Genomic DNA, 14321 nt, shown 5'->3' with positions numbered 1-14321 from the left:
GGTGCAGGGATACCTGAACGGCTGGAGGCCGGCAGGAATGAGAAGTCCCAGGAGGGTGGAAGCGGTAACCAAGTAGGTGCAGCGCATGGTAGGTAGACCAGCATGGAATGAAACAATACTCAGGAAGCAGTAGTATATAGAACTGGACACCTGGAGAACACGGGAGAGTTGAGGCGGTCTAGCTGAGATGAAAGCAGCAGGGCGTTGATCCGATGCAGACAGGCGAGATGACACAAGCAGGAACACTGTAGAACACGGAGACAGAGAATCGGCTGGCTGCAGACACGATGAGCACTGGAGAGTTGCGATGAGCAGGATACTGCAGAAACCCGGAGGCAGCGGATAGGAATCAGCTGAGCAGTCACGATGAAACACGGGAGAGTTGAGGTGAGCAGGGTACTGTAGAAGCACGGAGGCAGCGGATAGGAATCAGCTAGTGCAGTCACGATGAAACACAGGAGAGTTGAAGTGGTTTGGAAACTGTAGAAGCACGGAGGCAGCGGATAGGAATCAGCTGGTGCAGTCACGATGAAACACAGGAGAGTTGAAGTGGTTTGGAAACTGTAGAAGCACGGAGGCAGCGGATAGGAATCAGCTGGTGCAGTCACGATGAAACACAGGAGAGTTGAAGTGGTCTGGAAACCACAAACGAACAACAGGAATCAGCAGGAGCTGAATACACGAGGAAACACAGGAACACCTTCAGAGGCTCATGGGGAATGAGACTCCAAGATCAGGCAACGAGGTATTGACCACAGGTGCTTTAAATAGGGAGTGTTGCCTGATCAGCCAATTAACTAAAAGGAACATGTACTGAAGGTTTGAAAGGGCTGCACATGCGCAGACCCTCAGGATGGTGGACGGCCACGGTTCCTAAACACACGAGAAGTAGCACTCACAGTCCGGTGAGTGACAGTACCCCCCCTTTTAAAAGTGGGCACAGAACACCTGGAACCGGGCTTGTCCGGATACTTGGAATAAAACTTCTTAAGAAGAGCTAGAGCATTGAGATTTTCAGCTTTGATCCATGAACGCTCCTCAGGACCAAAGCCCTTCCAATGAACGAGGAAACGAAGAACTCCTCGCGAAATTTTTGCATCCAATATATGAGTAATCTCAAAGTCTTCCTCCTGATGAATTTGAACTGGCCGAGGTGCTGAAGGAGGGACCGAGAAACGGTTGATGATGAGAGGTTTGAGCAAGGACACATGGAAGGCATTGGAAATACGAAGATTCTTAGGAAGTAGAAGTTTGAAACAAACGGGATTTATCACTTGAATGATCCTATACGGACCAATAAAACGAGGAGCGAATTTCATAGATGGGACCTTCAAACGAATATTTTTGGTAGATAACCAAACACGATCTCCGATTTTCAGTGGTGGAATAGCCCGTCTCTTTTTATCTGCAAAAGACTTATATCTGGCAGATGTCTTCTTTAAACAGGTTTTGACCTGAGACCAAATATTTTTGAAGGTTTGACAAACAGTCTCTACAGCAGGAACTTGGGTGGGAGGGAGGGCAGGAAATTCCGGAAAAGACAGATGGTGACCGTAAACCACAAAGAATGGAGTTTTAGAAGATGACTCATGGTACATGTTGTTATGAGCGAATTCAGCCCAAGGAAGCAATTCTACCCAGTTGTCTTGATTGGCTGACGAGAACATCCTTACAAACGTCTCAAGATCTTGATTGACCCTTTCAGTTTGTCCGTTTGATTGAGGATGGTAGGAAGATGAGCGTGATAATCGTATGCCCAAGGTCTTTCAAAGGGCCCGCCAGAATCTGGAAACGAATTGAACTCCTCTATCTGACACAATCTTGGACGGACATCCATGAATACGGAAGATTTCTTTGATGAAATACTCAGCCAGAGTAGAAGAAGAAGGCAAACCAGTCAAGGGAACGAAATGCGCCATCTTCGAAAATCTGTCCACCACTACCCAAATAGTATTGCAGTTTTTACTAGGAGGAAGATCAGTAACAAAGTCCATACTAATATGGGTCCATGGCTTGGACGGAATGGGTAGTGGTTGAAGCAAACCTGCTGGAGTTCTGCGGGGGGTCTTAAACTGGGAACACAATTCACAAGCAGCCACAAAATCTTTGACATCTCTCCTCATAGAAGGCCACCAGTAACTTCGAGAGAGGATCTCAAAAGTCTTGCGTTCACCAGAGTGTCCAGAAAAACGAGAAGAGTGAAACCATGAAAGGATTTTCTTCCTAAGAGCAGGAGGCACGATGGTTTTTCCAAATGGTAGCACCTTAGTGGAAGAAGCAGTCAGAGAAACACATTTGGGGTCTAATATAGAGTGGTTGGAAACCTCTTCAACGTCTGAGGACGTCACAAAGGCTCGAGATAGAGCATCTGCTTTCTTATTCTTTGCAGCTGGTTTGAAGGTTATGATTAACTCAAAACGAGAAAAGAAAAGAGACCATCTTGCTTGACGAGGATTCAAACATTGAGCAGACTGTAGATATGACAAATTCTTATGATCAGTAAAAATTGTCACAGGATGACGAGCTCCCTCCAACAAGTATCTCCACTCCTCTAATACTACTTTAATAGCCAGCAACTCCTTGTCCCCGATGGTGTAATTCTTCTCTGCAGGCAGAAGACCCCGAGAGTAAAAGGCACAAGGGTGAAATTTTTGTTGCTCCGATCTTTGGGAGAGAATGGCTCCTAAACCAACATTAGAGGCATCTACCTCTATGAAGAAGGGAAGCGTCACATCAGGCTGTCGAAGAATGGGAGCAGAGGAGAAGGACTCTTTAAGAAACTGAAAGGCTTGAAGAACCTCAGATGACCATTGCTTAGTATTGGCCCCTTTACGAGTCAGGGCCACAATAGGAGATGCAATCGAAGAGAAATCTTGAATGAAGCGTCTATAGTAATTGGCAAAACCTAAAAAACGCTGAATGGCACGAAGAGTAGTTGGCTGAGGCCAATGTAATACAGCATTCACCTTTTCTGGATCCATTTGCAGACCAACTCCGGAGACAATATATCCCAAAAATGGAATCTGGGGCAACTCGAATGAACATTTTTCTAATTTGCAGAATAATGAATTTCTCCGGAGTCTGGAAAGGACTTCTGCCACATGTTGGTGATGAGAAGGCAGGTCCTGTGAAAAGATCAATATGTCGTCCAGATAAACGACGACACATACATATAACAAGTGCCGGAAGATCTCATTAATGAAGCCCTGGAAAACAGCGGGGGCATTACATAACCCGAAGGGCATTACTAAGTATTCATAATGCCCATCTCTGGTGTTGAAAGCTGTCTTCCATTCGTCACCGGATCTGATTCTAATTAAATTGTAGGCACCACGAAGATCCAACTTGGTAAAGATCCGAGCTCCCTTAATCCGATCAAATCGCTCAGTAATCAGTGGAATGGGATACCGATTTTTGATAGTAATGGCGTTAAGACCACGAAAATCTATGCAGGGGCGTAGTGATCCATCCTTTTTTTTTACAAAGAAGAACCCGGCTCCAGCGGGAGAAGTAGAAGGTCGAATAAATCCTCGCTGGAGATTCTCTTGGATGTATTCAGATGTAGCTTGAGTTTCAGGTAACGAAAGTGGATACACACGACCCCTAGGAGGAGTCTTGCCAGGTAGAAGATCAATCGGACAATCCCATGAACGATGAGGAGGAAGACGTTCAGACTGAGTTTTATCAAATACATCAGCAAATGAAGCATATTGAGGAGGGAGTCCCGGTGAAGAAGGTGAAATGGAGGATTGCTGTATTTTAGGAGGAACGACTTGGGAGAGACAACGATGATGACATTCAGCTCCCCAAGACGTAACTTGAGGAGTGCGCCAGTCAATCTGGGGAGAGTGACATTGAAGCCATGGAAGGCCTAAAACAATCGGACTTGTAGTAACAGGAAGAATTAAAAACGAAATTTCTTCTTGGTGTAGAACACCAATCTGAAGGGTTACTGGAAACGTACTCTGGGTGATGAGACCATTGATAATGCGTGATCCATCAATAGCAGTCACAGTAATAGGTGTCTTCAGGGTAATCACTGGTAGGGACCATTGATTCACGAGGGATTTAGAAATAAAATTTCCCACAGCACCAGAATCAATAAGAGCTTGAGACTTAAAGGATTTGGTAGCAAAGGAAATTGTGACATCAAAAGCGCAGACTTTTAATTTCGTAGAACATGGAGAGGACTCCAGGGACCCTAACTTCACCTCTCCAGAACTAGTTAGGGCCTGGCATTTCCCGATTTTTTTAGGGCATGAATTGAGCATATGTGTGGAATCAGCACAATAGATACAAAGTCTATTCTTTACTCTTCGGTTCCTCTCCTCAGAGGTTAATTTGGAGCGTCCTATCTCCATGGGTATCACTGGAGATGAAGTTGGACGAAGTTGAGAAGTTGAGCGAAGAGGTGCTTTAACTGAAGTTGTTTTTTCAGACTCCCTTTCACGAAATCTCATGTCTACACGATGGCAAAAAGAAATCAAATCTTCTAAAGAAGTAGGTAGTTCTTGAGTAGTCAGTGAATCTTTAATTTTATCGGAGAGCCCCTGCCAGAAGGCGGCAATTAACGCTTCAGTGTTCCACTGAAGTTCAGAGGCTAATATCCTAAATTGAATGATGTACTGGCCTACTGTACGGGAACCCTGACGTAGACGGAGGATGCTGGATGCAGCGGAGATGACACGACCTGGTTCATCGAATACACTTCGGAACGTAGAAATAAATTTGGCACTATCCTGTTATAATGGATCGTTTCTTTCCCACAGAGGGGAAGCCCATGCAAGAGCTTGTCCAGAAAACAATGAAATAAGATAGGCCACTCTGGGACGATGAGTAGAGAAGTTTTGAGGTTGGAGCTCAAAATGAACTGAGCATTGATTGAGAAAACCCCTACATGTATTGGGGTCTACATCATACTTTGACGGAGTAGGCAGGTGAAGCGTGGAAGCCGTAGACACCTGGGATAGCACTGGGGAAACGGAGGAAAGCACAGGATCATCAACATTAGCTGTGATGTTTTGCCCAGATGTTCCTTGGGAGGCTAACGCCTGGTAACATTGAAGCAACAGCTGTTGGCGAGCATCCTGTTGCTCCATACGGGTAACCAGATGCTGCAGCATCTCTTTAGCTGTAGGTTCTGAATCTGGGTCTGTCATGGCCTGATCTTACTGTCACGGGCACTAGGAGTCTTTACCCAGGTATCACCAGATGATGGACTTACCAGAGCAGTATAGTTGGTATTATGGTACTCTGGTAGCGGGGTGATCACGGAACAGGAGACAGCAGATGGTAAGAGAATGCCCGAGGAAAGTCTATGACTAGCAGCACTGGTAATAGGTAGATAACTGTACACGAGGAACTGGATGGACAAGGAAACGTGAGGGTAGTCAGTGGTCTGCGTATAGCAAGTTTTACCACTGCTATAGTGAAGGAATGTCCAGAAGTAACGAGGAGGTGATGAGAGTCAGCAGTCTGCGTATAGCAAGTTGTACCGCTGTCTAGGTGAAGGAATGGAATCCAGGTGAAGGTATCCAGGGAGTCAGTGGTCTGCGTTAGCAAGTTGTACCACTGCTATGTGAAAGGATACTGGAAACTGGTGACTCAGGAAACAGGTAACAGTGGTCTGCCTCTAGCAAGTTGTACCACTGAAATATATAAGTGAGGAGGAGCACGGGGAGATAAATGCAATGCAGAGTATACACGGGCACACTGAACTTGATCCCACGATGATAGGCACAAAATAATAATAACTGAGCAGCACTGCACAAATATACAAAGTCACAAGAACTATCCAGGCTAAAAAGGAAACACAGTCTAATAATGGCAATAGTCTCAGTGGATAGGAAACTCCGGAAGAGAACAACTCAGTCCAGCAAGATATGCAATACACCAGCACAGTCAATGAGAAGTATGCATACCGTGGTTCAGGAGAGCAGGCTGTCAGAGAGAGGTGCAGGGATACCTGAACGGCTGGAGGCCGGCAGGAATGAGAAGTCCCAGGAGGGTGGAAGCGGTAACCAAGTAGGTGCAGCGCACGGTAGGTAGACCAGCATGGAATGAAACAATACTCAGGAAGCAGTAGTATATAGAACTGGACACCTGGAGAACACGGGAGAGTTGAGGCGGTCTAGCTGAGATGAAAGCAGCGGGGCGTTGATCCGATGCAGACAGGCGAGATGACACAAGCAGGAACACTGAAGAATACGGAGACAGCGGATCGGCTGGCTGCAGACACGATGAGCACTGGAGAGTTGCGATGAGCAGGATACTGCAGAAACCCGGAGGCACCGGATAGGAATCAGCTGAGCAGTCACGATGAAACACGGGAGAGTTGAGGTGAGCAGGGTACTGTAGAAGCACGGAGGCAGCAGATAGGAATCAGCTGGTGCAGTCACGATGAAACACAGGAGAGTTGAAGTGGTTTGGAAACTGTAGAAGCACGGAGGCAGCGGATAGGAATCAGCTGGTGCAGTCACGATGAAACACAGGAGAGTTGAAGTGGTTTGGAAACTGTAGAAGCACGGAGGCAGCGGATAGGAATCAGCTGGTGCAGTCACGATGAAACACAGGAGAGTTGAAGTGGTTTGGAAACTGTAGAAGCACGGAGGCAGCGGATAGGAATCAGCTGGTGCAGTCACGATGAAACACAGGAGAGTTGAAGTGGTTTGGAAACTGTAGAAGCACGGAGGCAGCGGATAGGAATCAGCTGGTCCAGTCACGATGAAACACAGGAGAGTTGAAGTGGTCTGGAAACCACAAACGAACAACAGGAATCAGCAGGAGCTGAATACACGAGGAAACACAGGAACACCTTCAGAGGCTCATGGGGAATGAGACTCCAAGATCAGGCAACGAGGTATTGACCTCAGGTGCTTTAAATAGGGAGTGTTGCCTGATCAGCCAATTAACTAAAAGGAACATGTACTGAAGGTTTGAAAGGGCTGCACATGCGCAAACCCTCAGGATGGTGGACGGCCACGGTTCCTAAACACACGAGAAGTAGCACTCACAGTCCGGTGAGTGACAAGGCTATTATCTCTTTCTTGCCTCATTACCTGTGTGATACGTAAACCTAGAGGGCCGGGTATCTAGAGAACTACAGTTCCAACCCCAATGTCCTCACAGTGGGCTACATTCAAAAGTGACATGTAAGAGGAAAGACCAAGGACAGAATATTTTCAGTGTTAGACAGCAGGTGTCATGGAAAGTAAAAAGGCAGGAATCAGAGCTCATTAGATGGACAGCAGCATCAACAGACATGTTGACAAGTAGAAAGGCAAAGATGGTAAGCATTCAAATGTAAAGTGAAGGGAGAAAGACTATGGACACAATATTTTCAATGGTAGACAGCATGTGTCATGAAAAGTAAAAAGGAAGTAATCAGAGCTCATTAGACACACAGCAGCATCAATAGATATTTAGAAAAGTCGATAGACGAAGCTGGGACTTAGCCAACAGTGAAATGGTGGGAGAGAGACCATAAACACAATATTTTCACTATTGGACATCATGTGTGATAGAAAGTAAAAAGGCAACAAACAGAGCTCATTAGAAGGACAGCTGCATCAATAGACATATAGACAAGTAGATAGATGAATGTGGGCCTTAACCAGAAGTGAAATGGTGGGAGAAGGACCACAGATATAATATTTTCAAAGTTAGACAACATATGTCATGTAAAGTAAAAAGGCAGTAATCAGAGCTCATTAGAAGGACAGCAGCATAAATAGACATTTAGACCAGTAGATAGACGAAGATGGGCTGCACCCATAAGAGAATTGGTGGGAAGAAGACCACGGACACAACATTTTCAATGTTAGACAGCATGTGTCTTGGAAAATAAAGAGACAGTAATCGAAGCTCATTAGACGAACAGCAGCAGCATCAGTAGACATTTTACACAAGATGATAAACCAAGGCTATATTATAAAATAGTGCAAGATGGAATTGTCTTTGGCCCTCCCTTCCACCCATACATTAAAAGACATGCATAGTTTAACAAACTAAGCGACAGTGCTTGATTTTTTTGGGCCCCCTACAAAAAATAACATTTTGGTTGTTGAACTGGAGAATAAATACAGATTTTAACACCATTCTTTTAATACAAGGTCATGGTAAAAATGTCAATATTTTTTTTATATTTCTTTTAAGCTTGAATAGATGTTGGAAAGAAAGACATTATATATGACTTAAACCCAAGATCAATCACGGTTGCCATAATGTAGTGATCCAAATTCAAGATACTGCAAACCCTTGAGTCCTGGCAGAGTGAATAAAGAACTTGATTTACAAGGCCAACATACTTAGCAGGATCACTTATTTTCATCTCCTCCTCCAGCTTCTTTAGCTGCTTTTCTAGTAGCTTGATTGGGGGTATGACTTGAGGCTGGTAGTGTCTGAACTCACTTTATTTATTACAATTCAAATGGTTTCAGTAGCTTGCTTAAAACAGAAAGAATTTTCCAGTACATTGGAGTAAGATAACATGTTTCCCCTCTCCTTATCTCAAGGCTTGATGTGTAGGTCTTGATAGCTTGTTCTGTGCATCTAGCATATAAAGTGTGGAATTCCACCTTGTTATTAACTCTTGCTTCAGTTGGTGGCATGGCAAGTGATATTCTGTTTTCAGCTGCTGCGGTGTTCTACATGCGGTGGCTGAATGCCAAAAATGCAGAGAAATGTTACAAGCCAGAGACAGCATTTCATGCACGGACCTCTCAACTTTTAAGAAAATCTGAACCACCAAATTTATTGTGTGTGCAAAGCATGGTATGCTTTGAAATTCACAAAGTCATATTGCACACACAATGTTCACTCCATTATCAGCAATAATGAATTTTTGCTTCACCCTATACACAAATATGGTTATTTGTCTTAGGGTTAACCTAAATCAAATAATATTAGGGGTGGTACTGGAAGGAGGAGTAGAGCACTATGTGTCAATCTGACACCCTGGCCCAGAGCTGGATTAAGGCACTGGGGGGCCCGGGGCACTTTAGACAGGTGGCCCCTATGATGTAACATGGCTATCATTTAAGACAAATACTCAGGCAATACTGTGTGCACTACTGTTAGATGCACGCAGTTTTGCCTTCATGAGTTGTACACTGTGAAGCGGGACATACCTCCCAAATGTCATAAGCGAAACAAAAAAATTTGGGACTGTCCCACTAGAATCAGGACAGTTGGCAGACTGTCCTGTTCTCTCCCACCTGTTTCTTGTCACTATCACCACTTGTGACTGATGGTTTCTTAACTCATTTGCTGCTTGTCTGAATCCTGGAATGTTGGATATGCTATTTGGAAAAAAAATGGGTACATAAAATTTAGAAAACTCCAAACAGTCCCAGGGGTAACTGTATCAAGCTGAGAGGTTTTCGGCGGGTTTGAAAACTGGAGATGTTGTCTATAGCAACCAATCAGATTCTAGCTATCATTTTGTAGAATGTACTAAATAAATGATAGCTGGAAACTAATTGGTTTTTCAAACCCACTGGAAAACTCTCAGCTTGATACATTTACATTGTTAAATTAATAGCATTCATATTTTATAATAAGCCCCTCTCCAGCCCCAACATTAAAATAATAATATTCACATTTGCTAAATAGATCTATTTCCCTCCAAACAACCCTGACATTAGATGGCAAAAACATTTAATATATACATCTATTTCCCTCCCTCCAAAAAGCCCCACCAATAAATTAAATTGAACCCTACCACCCCACAAACAAAATAGCACCCATTAAATAACTAGCTCCCTCCTGCACTCCACCATTAAATAGCCTACCTCCCACACTAAATTAAAACCCCCATTCCCTCACACATTATATTGACATGCTCCACACACACACACACACACACACACACACACACACACACACACACACACACACTATATTGACATGCTCCACACACACACATTGTATTGACATCACACACACACTTTACTGACATTTCACACACACTTTACTGACATCTCACACACACTTTACTGACATCTCACACACACTTTACTGACATCTCACACACACACTTTACTGACATCTCAAACACACTTTACTGACATCACACACACACTTTACTAACATCACACACACACACTTTACTGACATCTCACACACACTCTACTGACATCACACACACACTTTACTGACATCACACACACACACACACTTTACTGACATCACACACACACACTTTACTGACATCACACACACACACTTTACTGACATCACACAACACTTTATTGACATCACACACACATACACAACACTTACCTTGTTCTATCCGCGCCCGCTGATCTTCACACATGGAAAGGCACCTGTCACGTGGTGCATGTCCCATGTGACACACCGGGGAGGGAGGAGAGAGACAAAGGAAGGCAGATCCGCGGTCAATGATGGATTGTGGCTGGTCCCAGAGGAGGGGCCAGCCACAAAGAATAGAGACTGGGGCCGGAACACGGACCAGCCCAAAATAGACTTTCTCGTGTTAGCCTGGGGGGGCATCTGCCCCCCTGCCTTCCAGCCTAGCCCTTCCCTGCCTCCTTACTGGTCTTCAGACTTGAGCCCCTACAATGTGTTTTGCACGCAGCGGCTAGATTGATTTTCCTTGTAAATTGTTTTACGTCTGCTGAGTCATTCTGACAGTCTCTACATTGATTGCCTGTTTTTCAACGAATCCAATATAAAATTCTTCTACTAACATACAAGGCCATCAACAAAATTGCACCGACATACATCTCCTCACTTGTTTCAAAATATCTCCCAACTCGACACCTCCATTCTCCACAAGATCTGCATCTCTCTTCCACTCTCATCACTTCCTCACATTCTTGGTTACAGGACTTTTTCATGCTGCACCCGCTTTATGGAATTCACTCCCTCCCACCACAAGACTTTCCTCCAGTCTTCAAACCTTCAAGCTTTCTCTGAAAACCCACCTCTTGAGATAAGCTTATAACATTCCTCTACCACCCTCTTAGTCTCCCAAGGTTACCCTATTATCCCCCTCTACACAGCTAACACAACACAACAACCTTCTGATCCAAATACTTTGTAACCTCTGCATTCTAGCTGGATAAATAATCAATATGATGTAGCACTTACCCTTGTGCATCAAACCATTGTCCCATAGATTGTAAGCTTGTGAGCAGAGCCCATTTACATCTCTGTATGCATTACACAGTATTGTTTTATTACTGTTTGTTCCCAATTGTAAAGTGCTATGGAATCTGCTGACGCTATATAAATAAATATTGATGATGATGATGTCACCAATACTGCCCCTCACACAATCGCATTCAGATTGAAACACTTGGGTTTGTTTTTTTTGGGGGGAGGGGGCACCCTGCTTTTTGTCAGCTAAATAGTTCAGATGTCACTGATACTGACCCTTGCAAAGGAAAAGGAATATTTGTCCACTCCTCATTAGTTTAGTAATTTACTCTTAAAACCAGTAGCCACTGCTTATCTGCAATTCATTCTCTCACACCCAATTTATCAGCTCTCAATTCCAGCAGACTGATCTGTAAATAAACTGTTAAGACTTGTGCAGTAAAATCGCAGCTATTTCGATATACATTGTTTTTTTCACCCTGTCAAAACAAATAGATACTATGGAGTATGTCGCAGTGACCCTGTATAACGGAGATAGGAGTGACCCTGTATAACAGTGTAGCGGAGTACACACACACAGATGGCAATAACTGGCAGAAGGTATTGACACAACCAAGTACACTGACGCAGAGACTAAGAGGCCCACTGGTCATCACCAGGGATCCCGGCAAGAAGATATAGACTTTGGCCAATGAGGACCCAGGTCGCGGCACTGTGTAGTTGGTTCCCCACCGTGAACACTGAAGATAGAAATGTGGGTATGGGTGTGCTGCTGTCGGGAAGACTGGACACAGGAGTTGAAGAAACATAAAGAGCTGCTATACTTCCAAGTATAGTCCTGGAGCAGGAATATTGATGTTGGACACAATTGATATTCAGGCATTGAGGAGTGCACTGAGCAGGTTCTTACAGTGGCTGGTTGATTGGCGATTCCCTGCTTGTGTCATCAGTACTCGAGGTTAGTGGTAAAAAATGAGAGAGGTGTTATGTCATCTGTACTCTGAGGCTGAGCCCAGCTGGGTAATGTTAAGGATTCTAATTGGGAAGGTCAGCAATCAGTGGACTGCTGTGTGCTGGAGACAGGCCAGTGAAGTCTAAGACTGCTGGTACTGCCATATTGTTTGGTAAAAACATAAAGCTGAAAGTGAATAAATTTCTACAAAATAGTGGTGGCATCACTATTTGCACATCAATAAGGAAAGACCTTAACCTGCTCATATGGAAGATCATCCTAAAAAACAATAAACTTTTATAAGAATCTCTTAGTGTTTTTTTAGCTCAAAGTTTTAAATATTTGTGCCTATGATGAATCCTTAATAATAATAACATACAATACTGCAATGTACTGACCTGGGGTTCTTTTTTTTTGCCAGAAGTCTTATGAACATATTTTTTCTGTTCTGGTTGATCATTTTGTAATATAATCCTTTTAGATTGTTTTATGCCTAAAGATTTTCCATAAAGATGCTGAAAGCTCTGGAGTCTTTGATAACTTTTCAGTGCTTTCTTGTCTTTCACTGAATCTGTTAAAAATGTAATGTACATGTTATTTTAACAAATGTAGGCATGGGATCGATTATTCAGAATGCTCCAGGTTTTCTGGATAAGGGGTTTCCATAATGTGGAGCACCATTATTAAAATATATTAAATTACATTTAAAAATTATCCTTCTATATCCCCACACTGCTACTGTAAAGTCAATAATTTCCTTTCATGACCATTCTGGATAACTCTTTTCCAGATCACACACCTTTTTAATCAACTATGCCAATCCATAGCAATACAAAACCACTGTAAATGCATTTATTTACAGCATATGGTTTGATCTTTCTCTGATTGAAATGTCATATATTGAACCTTGTGCTAATCTAAATTTAAATATATATATCTTATACAAAGTACCATAGACATTTGCTGTGTGCACTTCAAAAGACAAATATTGAAATTTGTGAACATCATTAGACCTACCAAAAATAAATTTTTAATGAATCCCAACTGCCAAAGATTGCCTCATTAAAAGTATGCTTCTGCATATCAACATTGTACAGTTATGCACTATTATTATACCATATGTTTTTAAATATTTCTAAGCATTATTATTTTTTTTACTGTTGAGTTCATGCTTTGTCCTGTCATAGTCATCACTGAGTTGTCGTCCTGTTCGCCAGTGGACAAGTCTATCATATGCATTTTTTCTTGTCAGGGAAGGAATAACTGGATCATCACTAAATAAATAAATAAATAAATAAACAATGTAACTCATATTGCACATTACAGTAAAAAGGAACATTTTCATATATCTGTTGTTACTGCATGACCTCCCTCTCTCTGTATACACAGAGGTCATGATTTATTAAAGAAAGGTAAGAAAAAAAAATGAATAACTTTTTACCTTGGCAAAACCATGTTGCATTGGAGGGGTAGGTAAATTTAAAATGTGATGGCAGATTTATAGTTGGGGTAGAGCATTTCCTAGATCAACTTCAAATGTCAGTGTAAAAATAAAGCTTAGTTTATCAAGCTATCAATTTGTGTCCTACATGAAAAAAACAGCCAGTATTTATCTTATGTGCAAAATAATAAACTAATATGCACCCCTTGCATTGTAACATGGTTTTGTCCAGGAGAAAACTTACTAATTTTTTTGCCTTACTTTCCTTAATAAATCAGGCCCAGAGAATGTATGAATCTCTTGCATTCTTCATTTATGCACTCTTCCTACTAACCTAAACTTTATACTTTAAATCTATTCAACATGCAGAATATGCCACTTATATTTGTGGCGTTTGTGTGGATATAATAACAAGCCAGTTGCCAGTTTTATATAGTACCCGATAATACTATTGGAGGAATAAAGACTAGTGGATATATATTTTATAGCTTGTGTGTATGTAAACAAAACAAACACAATATTCTCTTGCTACACGTAAATAGTCTATTTAAGCACATTATATGTTTGTATTTATGAATGTGTGAGTTATTTACAATTGTATAACACATTTGTTTTATATAAGCATTTATCTTTTTTATTTTATTTTTCAATAATAAAAATATATCATTGAAGAAGATCCAGCACCCAATGTGGCAAATGACTGCACAAACATAATAATCACGGTCACAGACTGACTGAATTTGTGGCTGGGAACAATTTTAATTTTGCATTATTTTGGTCATTTATGGTGGTTGGTGAAGCACTGCA

The 14321-nt window shown here is 42.4% G+C and overlaps 1 protein-coding gene across 2 annotated transcripts in view; it reads right to left on the bottom strand.

Moving 5' to 3' along the window:
- The window catches only part of LOC142139997 (putative ATP-dependent RNA helicase DDX60), a 382899-nt gene that overhangs the window by 258679 nt on the left and 109899 nt on the right, over window positions 1–14321 (bottom strand). For both annotated transcript variants that reach the window (XM_075197859.1, XM_075197866.1), the window contains exons 13-14: window positions 13232–13347; window positions 12472–12644 (exon numbers count right to left, since the gene is read on the bottom strand). In XM_075197859.1, coding sequence (XP_075053960.1) covers window positions 12472–12644; window positions 13232–13347 — 289 coding nt within the window. The remainder of the gene's footprint in view (window positions 1–12471; window positions 12645–13231; window positions 13348–14321) is intronic.

This window comes from Mixophyes fleayi, chromosome 1, assembly GCF_038048845.1.
Source record: "Mixophyes fleayi isolate aMixFle1 chromosome 1, aMixFle1.hap1, whole genome shotgun sequence".
NCBI lineage: Eukaryota > Metazoa > Chordata > Amphibia > Anura > Limnodynastidae > Mixophyes > Mixophyes fleayi.
Note: the sequence above shows the minus strand (reverse complement) of the source record. Positions and strands in the feature narration are given on the sequence as shown.